The sequence below is a fragment of the Castanea sativa genome, chromosome 4 (assembly GCF_040712315.1).
Source record: "Castanea sativa cultivar Marrone di Chiusa Pesio chromosome 4, ASM4071231v1".
Lineage (NCBI taxonomy): Eukaryota > Viridiplantae > Streptophyta > Magnoliopsida > Fagales > Fagaceae > Castanea > Castanea sativa.
The window spans coordinates 29316283-29325820 of NC_134016.1; the positions used below are offsets into that span (position 1 = coordinate 29316283).

General features: G+C 31.1%; 1 protein-coding gene across 1 annotated transcript; it reads right to left on the reverse strand.

Moving 5' to 3' along the window:
- Positions 1-5836: 5836 nt before the first annotated feature.
- Positions 5837-7557, reverse strand: LOC142630748 (transcription factor WER-like). Its single transcript, XM_075804789.1, has 3 exons — positions 7274-7557; positions 7050-7179; positions 5837-6656 (listed from the first exon to the last, which is right to left on the reverse strand). The coding sequence occupies exons 1-3, from the start codon at positions 7422-7424 to the stop codon at positions 6035-6037; spliced, it is 903 nt and encodes a 300-aa protein (XP_075660904.1). The 5' UTR covers positions 7425-7557; the 3' UTR covers positions 5837-6034.
- Positions 7558-9538: the final 1981 nt, after the last annotated feature.

Here is a 9538-nt window from a genome sequence, read left to right on the forward strand (position 1 = left end):
CAAAATTGGTTGTAGCCTTAGGCTACAAACTCACTCAATATCTATTTATTGGATGTGAATTTTGACAAATCCACCATTGGATTATATCTTCTTCTTATATCCTCCACGTTTGCAAAATTTCAAGAAAATTAAAGATCAATAGCTATGTCATCAATAAAATTTTAAATTATAAGTTTTTGTCATTTAAAATTATGCATAAAATATAAGTTTATAGATTATAGAGTAAATAATATCCGATTGATACAAAATTTGACATGTGTATTAAGAGCGTAAAGAATATGCAATTCAACGGTTAGATTTTCAAAATATGCAGTAATATTTATTTTACTGAGTGAGTTTATAGTCTAAAGCTACAACCAATTTTGTAGCTAAACTTTGTCCTTACAAAAAAATCATTTAAAACTAAAGTATATCTTAATATCACAAATAATCAATCATAATATGTCAAAAAAAAAATCACAACAACTAATAAGTTTATATATATATATATATATATATATATATATATATATATATATATATATATATATATATATATATATATATATATATATCTAGGATTTGAAGAGTATATTATTAAAATGTCATCTAATTAAATAGGTCAAATGAGTTCTATGGGTTGGATACGAACCCAACACGTTTATTAAATATGTCAATCGTGTCAACCTGAATATGTCATGAACTCGTTAAGTCTTAACGTATAATCTATTAATTTTGTGTCAGGTTCGTAAGTTGTGTCAAATTTTGCCAGCCCAGTCAAGCACTATCTTAAAAATTAAGAAAAGTCATTTTGGTGTCATTTTCAAGTTTCCACATATTCTATGACCGAACTTGATTTCACAAGATCATTAAATAGGTACTGGTTGGGAACTGGATTCTATAATGAGAATGGATATTTTTTCAAAGGATACTGATAGAATCATAGAATAGTCAAATCATTTCTAAAGTAAGATTTTTCTAAACACAATATGGAGTTCCTTTTCTGTGATGGAGATTGGCTGATCAGTCTACTCTAAATTAATTTCAAACTTTCTCTTCGGTCATGATTATGCCTGTCTGTTTTCCAATTGTGAAACTTTTCTCTGTTAGAAAAACCAGATTCTTCCAGCTTGTATACATTTATGAGAGCAAGAATTTGTCAAGTCCATCACTGGCACCAAAGAGCACATAATCTAATATTCCAATGATCTTTCTTTTGGGTCAATTTCAGTTAACCTACTAAATTCTACATTCATTGAGCCAGAACAGAACATGTGATGATAAGCTAGCACTAGCAGCGACCACTGAATGAGTCGTGTTGAACACATTTTGTCTATTCAGCAGTAAGATGAGTATGTGTATCACGTGGAGAAACTTTCACATACGCTCGACATCCCTGTCACTGATATGTGGATCCCGTGCCGCACACAAGATACCTTCCAATATCAAGTGAGATTATGCTCATCAAGAGAATAGTAATTGACAACTAATAGCATAGAAAATTAGTGATGGTTAATGTAGTGGGATACTGGGATGAAGACCACGCTGTCTCTCTGAAATATTACTAATTGTTACAGGTGACAGATATTTTGAATCCCAAATTATTTTAGAAATAATAATATTAAGTATAATGTCCAAGATTAATTGAATATTGATTGAGTGTGTGTTTTGTAGGTCTGCTTTCAATCCCGCATCACGTCAGGCATATACTTGACGAGTCTTAGGCTGTTGAGAGGTGAAACTAAAAAATAAAGAAAAAAACTATATATATATATGTGTGTGTGTGTGTATGCCTGACGAGTCTCAGGCTGTTGAGAGGTGAAACTAAAAAATAAAGAAAAAAAACTATGTGTGTGTGTGTGTGTGTGTGTGTGTGGGGGGGGGGGGGGACGAGCACATGTAATACTCAAGAAAAAATTGGATTAAAAATTAAATTAGCAATTTAACTTAGGACTTAGGGTCAAGGATTGAAATTTTACACTTCTAGAAACAAACCTTTTTTTTTTTGGTTTTTGGTTTTTTTATTTAAGAACAACATGTAAAGTTAAGTCTTGAGATCAGCCACCGTTGGAGTTATATGCTCAACACAAACCAAAATTTAAAAAGGCAAGGAGATTCAAGTGGAAATTTTGGAGTTAAAATCAATTGAAACATCTTTAAGGTAAGAAATCTTCCCTAATATATATTTTTAATCTTTTCAAAGATTTTGTAGTTTAGGGTTTTAGAATTTGGGGATTTTTCATTATTAGATGGATTTAAGCCAATTGGGTGTGAATTACCTCATACTTTGATGAATTTTGGGTTTGATGGATAGTTTGTGACTCTAGGATGTTAATAACTTGACTTTTGGGAGGATACTAGTAAGTAAATTAGTCTAAACATGATCATAAGACATAACTTTCATAAAAATAACTACACATTTGGTTGCTAGTTGAAACAATAAGTAGGAAATTTATTTGATTCATGAAAATGAGTTATAGAAAGAGAATTATGAAAAATAAAGTTTATTGACATAGTCCACTCGCAAGTTACATGGTTGGGGAAGCGTGTGGCTCATTCCTTGGTCCATTAGGTTCAACAAAAACCCATTATGATCCGCTCCCCTAGAAAGAGTCAAAGACTAATGGATACCAATTTGAGGAAAAATTCAGCTTGGAACATAGTTACTACAATGTTAAAAACTTTAAAAGTTTTTTTTTTTTTTTTGAGGAAGAAAAAAAAAACTTTAAAAGGTGATTTCATATACTCTAGAATTATTATGTGAAAATTTTAGCATAGTTTTTTCATATATCTATACCGTGTGCAAAATTCTAATTTAATTTTAAAGACTCTAAAGAGGGAAAAAAAATCATATTTTCACTTTAGGATCATAATAATGTAAAAAATAAGGGATAATTAAACTTTACCACTATGAGTTATACCCTAAATTACACTTTGCACCCTAAATTTTCAGAATGTATGATTAGCACCATAAACTATAACTTGTGTTATATCTTGCACCCAATGGCCAAGTTTGCCTTTATTTTGGATAGAAAACCAAACTTTTGGGTGCATAGTATAATTGTGTGTACGTATAGTCTAGAGTGGTAAAATATAATTTCTTATTTGTTTTTAAGGGATTGATTGGATGACCAATTGGGTCTTTTTACTTGATACTGTCCAAGATGAAGACAGAATTGATAGTGGAGTGCAAAGTATAACATGAGTTATAGTTTAGGGTGTTAATTGTGCATTCTGAAAATTTAGGGTGCAAAGTGTAACTTGAGGTATAGTTTAGAGTAATAAGGTGTAATTTCTTTAAAAATAACTTAGCAGGTCCTAATTTAAAATAACCAAAATGTCATTGTGGACCAAACTTTCACTGAATTGATGAACTTAAAATTTCACCCCACCCATTCCATCATTTTACATCAACATCCATATTCCCAAACACTTTTCTCAAGTTTGAACACGGTTAACCTAGGTTCAACCAAGGTCTAAATAAAAATTCAACCGTTTGATCAGGATATATTCAAGCAAATACCGAAGATAATTGAATTCCCTATTAAATGAATGCTCTTGGGCCTTGACCGGATCCAAAACAAGCTAGATATCACAAAAATAGTAAAAAAGTTCCGAACACTAGGCTAATTTTAAGAACAAAGGTTCAAAAGCTTGGTTGTAGTTTGATCTTAGTGAAATTATGATCAAATGACCACGGATAGGCCCGTATAAGGAGTTGTTGGGAAGGTCTCAATAAAAGCTTCAATTTGGTTTCCTCGAATCACAATAATTCCATTTGAACAAAAAGAATTTGCAATAAATATCAAAGTTGAAATTTTACGATACGAACTTGATTTTGACACTATTTTGCAAAGCATCTAGCATTCTAGCTTACCAAATTTGAAAGTTGGGGGGGAAAAAAGTGGATATCATGATCTTTCCAACGACACTTCTATTGGACCAAATAGTCGAAAAGGCAAGAAAGTAAAGTTGCAAAGATGGGAAAAATAATGCGAATACCACAAATAACAAGTTAGCGGTGCCTTCTTTGCACTTGAATTTCTCAATTCTCACACAAATTTGGTCTTGAAATTTGGTTCTTTGAGGAACTAGAAGTGACTATCTATATATTGGAGAAAACAACGTCTCAGACTATGTTTAGATTGTGAGATATCGCTCATACAAAATTGACAAAAACCAACTTTGGAAGCTCTTTCCATTTGGACCATCCTACTCAGAGGCAAGTAACGATTTTCATAATACACCAAATGACATAAAGTCAAATTGTTCGAAACAACATAAAGGCTGACATCTGTGAAATTTTGGGGAACATATGAAATTGGTTGATGTCTTGATGATAATTGATACAACTTGGTATTTTAACTGGTATGCTATGCATTCAAAAGAAATTGCTATGGAATATTAGTAACTCTATAAATACTCTCAATTTCACAGTAAATTAGGCTGTCAAGTTGTGACTTGGCTCCATCACCAACGTTACTTTTATTATGTTCCACTCACAACTTGACAACTTAACATGTCAAATTGAGTGTCTAAAACATTAATTTTATTTGTATTGGCTGGCGCAAAACTATTTTCAAAACTTTGACTATTGCTCCTCGTTTCTTTTCTCACCCTTTATGTGCTTATTTCGTTTCCCTCCAAATCAATTTGGATGTTAACTATCTTGGATGTTAGTGTAAGATTAAAACAATATCTTCAAATCAATTTAATTCTTTTATTACTGGTGGGTCTATCCATTATAGAAAGTCTAAGAGGCATTTGTTTTTGTTTTTCTTTTTTTTTGTGGGGGGTGTAAGAGGCATTTGTTATAAGATCTTGTTTCCACGAATTGGCTTATTTGATTGGTGGGAATTTAGTGGATTGGAAATTGAAAGTAAATTTAAATGGAAAATGCTAAAGTTATAAATTTTTTTTACTAAATACTAATGTAATGAGTGGTTAATACTAATAAGTAAAAAAGAAATGTCAGCGATGGGCTCAAATGAGTATTAGTAAGAATTTATCACATCAATAGTTTGTAAAAATATTGTAAAATAGTTTGTAGTTATAGTATTACTCAATTTAAATTAAGTTCTCTCAAATCTAGTTTCTTTGAAATTAAATTGAGAAATCCAAAAGTCCAACTAGCTATAGCAGCCCTTTCTTTTTCTCGTTTTTATATAAAATTTCCTACCCTTTCTTTTGTCTCATTTCTGTATAAATTTCCACATTTCATTTTCTCAGTAGAACTTTCAACTAGAAATTGTGCAGTTCAATAGAAAATGGGAAGATGAAAAGAGATATTAATATTATGAAAGTTACCTGGTTAGAATTACATCCCCTTTCCAATCCTCTTATTCTAAGTGGCCTATAAAATTGTGCTACAACTATAGCACATATAGTTCGAATGTGAAGCCATTTAGTCCATCTGTCGGTTCGGGACAGACGTGTTTGCTACACTTAGGGCAATTCAATATCAATCGAGTAATTCTAAGACAATACCCTTTTTAACAATTATTTTTCGTCACAAACTATGACTGACTGTCTGTTATTTTCCACTACTTTATTTTTTTATTTTTTTTTATTTTTATATACCATTTATAATTTACCACATTAAAGTTGTGACCAAATTGTGACACAAAAGGTATAGTCATCGGTTTTTTTCATATCAAACCCATGGAAACAGAGGCACCACCACATGGTAGCTACTGAAAGGGCCAAAGAATGGTTCAGTCAAAGGTTTGAATCAATACCATGAGCCTCTTGGCTCCATTGGTACTTTTCTGCCTCCACCGTGAGAAGTGTGTAGGTTCAAAATCTAGAAGCTATAGCTCTCTTAAAAACTATCAATGGAAAAGAAAAAAAGAAAAAATGGAATCAATAATGTTGTTTTTTTTTTTTTTTTTGGATACAAATATTAATCATTACTGATAACTTAATGACATAATTTTTTCATTACAAAAAAAAAAAAAAAACAAATGACATAATTTTCCTAGAAACTAATCTATGTCACAAACTTCATCCACTTGTTTGTGGATTCTCCCAAAAACAAGAACCTATGTTTCCCTTTCTAGTTCCTTATTTGCCATAGCCCATCCATGTTCCACATGCTACCTGAAAAGTCATTATTAGCCCAGTTATTTTCTACAACATGGGATTTGCTACTTGAATCTTCAAAATTCTCCAGTGGTGAAATACTTTCCAAGTTGAAGGCTTCCACATCATAGCTATTGTTGGCAGCATAGTAATAATCCTTTACAAATGTGCCATCGTCATTGTTGACTTTAGCATGGAATTGACTTGTTGGACATTCTGAAAATTGAGGGATTTGTAATACATTCATTGATTCTGACTCTGGATTCTGCTCATGGTGATCCAAACTTTGTATTGTTTCACTCAAACAAAGAGGTCCCTGCATCACAACTTGTGCAGGTGCTGTTGTTACTGAATGTTGATAGGCACTATCAAGAGGCTGAGGGATTGCTGAGTTTTGAAATAACACCCCTGAAGAAGATGACTCTTCTATCTTTTGAATCAACCTCGGCATCCAATAGTTCCTAATAATATCTTGAAATGCTATGCTATTGGTATCAATCTTAAGATGCCGAGCTTGTTTCTGCACCCGAGTTCTCCAATAATTCTTGATTTCATTGTCCGTTCTTCCTGGTAGATGTTGTGCGATCTTTGACCACCTAAAATACCATATGAACAAGAACAACTATAAGATGGAAAACAACTTACCATTATATTCCTTATAAAAGGTGACTATTGTGGTCAAGAATCGAAAATTGCATTCAAATCAGACCATAACTATTTCAACAAATTCTATTTCACAGGAGGCAAAACCATGACAGTAATTCAAACACATGGTTATAAACATTGCTATCTTTTCTGAAGACAATTAAATTCAATGCAGTTATGTGTTTTTTGAATTTAATTGGGGATTCTAATGTATTAAGAGTGATGAGAAAATTGAACAGTGAGATTAGTTCTTCTTTTTTTTTTCTAACATCCAAAAAAATATGCATCAATATTGGTCAAGTTCACAGGGTCCAAATGACATGAACATAAGATTGGACAATTACCTATTACCCCATTTGCAGTGGAGTTCAAGAATCAAAAGCTGTTCTTGTGGGCTAAGATTTCCACGCTTTACATCTGGTTTTAGATAATTTAACCATCTCAGTCTGCAGCTCTTGCCAGTTCTCCTCAATCCTAAAACAGCAATGAATATAATTAGTATAAAGATTGAAGTTCAAATAGCTAAATGTTACTAATCACAGGCTTGCATAGAATTCTCTAAGATTACCTGAACGTTTTGCTAGCAAATTCCAACGGCCCTCACCGTTATGTGCAATGTAGTGAATGAGCAGAGAGTCTTCTTCAAGAGTCCATGGTCCTCTCCGCAGTTCACTGTCATCTTCACTTGAACTACTTATGCTCTTACTACAGGTAGACATGGCGATTCTTACTAATAAAGGCCCCGAAAACCATATATATATAAGAGGAGGGTTACTGGGGTCTTGAAGCTTGAGTGAAGCAAATCACAACCAACACAACCTTTATATGTAACAACTTACAAGGTTTATATATATAAATCTTTTTTATTTGGAGGGGCTGTCAAAATGGCATATTGTACTTTTAATCAACAATTCAACATCTTTTTAAAATAGTTTCCAAATTAAAATTTTAATCTGAATTACCTTTGGACTAGAGATAGAAATCACACTCTACCATAATTTAAGTGTATGGGTGTAAAACTCACTTATAAATACTTGAACTCTAGCGTCTTTGCTCTCTGCCTCACAAGAACTTTTATTTGTGGAGTGGTTATCAGACCAATGGTGTGCGGTAGTCTAAATTATTCTTTAACTTCTAAAATTTGAGATTATTTTGTTTTTGTTTCCTTAAATTTGAGATTTTTTTTAGTTAATCATCAAATTTTGATCCTGTTTTTCAAAGGGTCATTATGTTCATGGGCGTAACTGATCTGATTGTTAAATTGGAGGGGGAAAAATCCTTTTATTGGTACTTAACAGTCTATAAGTAATAGAGACAGACAGAGTGATTATCTTGAAAATTATATTAAACTTGGTGGATCAAAATAAAAAATCTCAAACTTAAAAACCATATTAAAAATAGGGTCAGACTTAGGTATAGGATTTAGGTATTGTTCTTTAAGTTCCCTTTTAAGATTCCGCAATGTGGATTTTTTTCATGGGATGGAAGTGTATTTTTTAGTTAATTAACCACATAGCTGAATTTTAAAAAGAGAATCTAAATAACAGTACCTAAAATATTGTATCTAAGTTTTGTCCTTAAAAATAATCATAAACCTTATGATCAAAAATAAAATTTTGATCAAATTTTGATCATGCATTTTCCATTCACCTTCCATGAAGCCTAAAACAGAAAATAGGAAATAATAGTAATATATTTTTTGGATTTGTCGGTTATTTGGTCTCGTAACCTGTTTTTTCATTGGAATGAACTTTTGTCCATAATCACCATCCTAAGAATTTAAAATGATACAACTCAGAAGTCCTTAATAGATTCTCAGTCAAAGAGCAGACCGAAATACTTTTTGCTTCTTACCATCACAAAGTATTAAGCAAAAGGAATCATTTACAGGAAGATAACAGCAATAGGTATTTATTTTATGTATCTTTTCACTGCTAATATAATTTTATAAATTATTATCAACTCGGAGACGGAACCAAATTAAAGACCAACGTCTTTCTCAAAAAAAAAAAAAAAAAATGTTAAAGACCAAGGGAACCATAATTAAACCCCTCCCATTAAACACCATTTTTTTTTAATTTTATAATATATTTACCCCTACCATCCCAAGTTAATTTTTTTTTATAAATAATATTTTATAAATATTTAATATTTGGTCCCCAAATATTTCTGAATCCCAAAAATTCAATTGACTCAAATAGATCAAAAAGGAAGAAAAATGGAATAGTCAGCAGGTCCATTAAAAAAAAAACTACTTGTCAACATATAATTTTTTTTAAGATTAATTCCTTCTTCTTCTTTTTTTGGTGTTTCATGCAGCTAATATCCTATTGTAAACAAAAAGTGTTTCTTAATCAAGATAAATTAAGGAAAAACTGAGAAATAAAATCCAATAATTTTCAAGCAATGTTAAGGCAACTCCTTAGCTTTGTATATTCAAATTTACATTTCCTTTTATTTATTTATTAATATATGTCAAATTAATTCCCCCAGCCCTCCAAGTTTTGACGGAAATGATAGTAGATTCAAAGCACATAGATTTTTTTATTTATCATTATTTTTTTTCTTGAATTGGATCAAATACAAAGCATATAGATTTTTTTATTCATTATTACTATTTTCTTCTTGAATTGGATCAAATACAATGGTACGAGAATTTTTAAGTAGTGTATTTGTGCTGACTTTTCTAATGTTTCCATCATAACCATAGTATGAGAATTTTTATTCCTAAATATAATATTGATAAAATTAGACTTTGGAACAATATATATATATATATATATATATATATATATATATATATATATATATATATATATATATTAATGAACTC

Excerpts from the sequence above, each read along its gene's own strand:
- LOC142630748 (XM_075804789.1), bottom strand. The coding sequence starts at position 7,424 with ATGTCTACCTGTAGTAAGAGCATAAGTAGTTCAAGTGAAGATGACAGT. Across the intron at positions 7,180-7,273 it reads TTTGCTAGCAAAACGTTCAG|GATTGAGGAGAACTGGCAAG; the intron begins GTAATCTTAGAG and ends TTGCTGTTTTAG. Across the intron at positions 6,657-7,049 it reads CACTGCAAATGGGGTAATAG|GTGGTCAAAGATCGCACAAC; the intron begins GTAATTGTCCAA and ends ATGGTATTTTAG.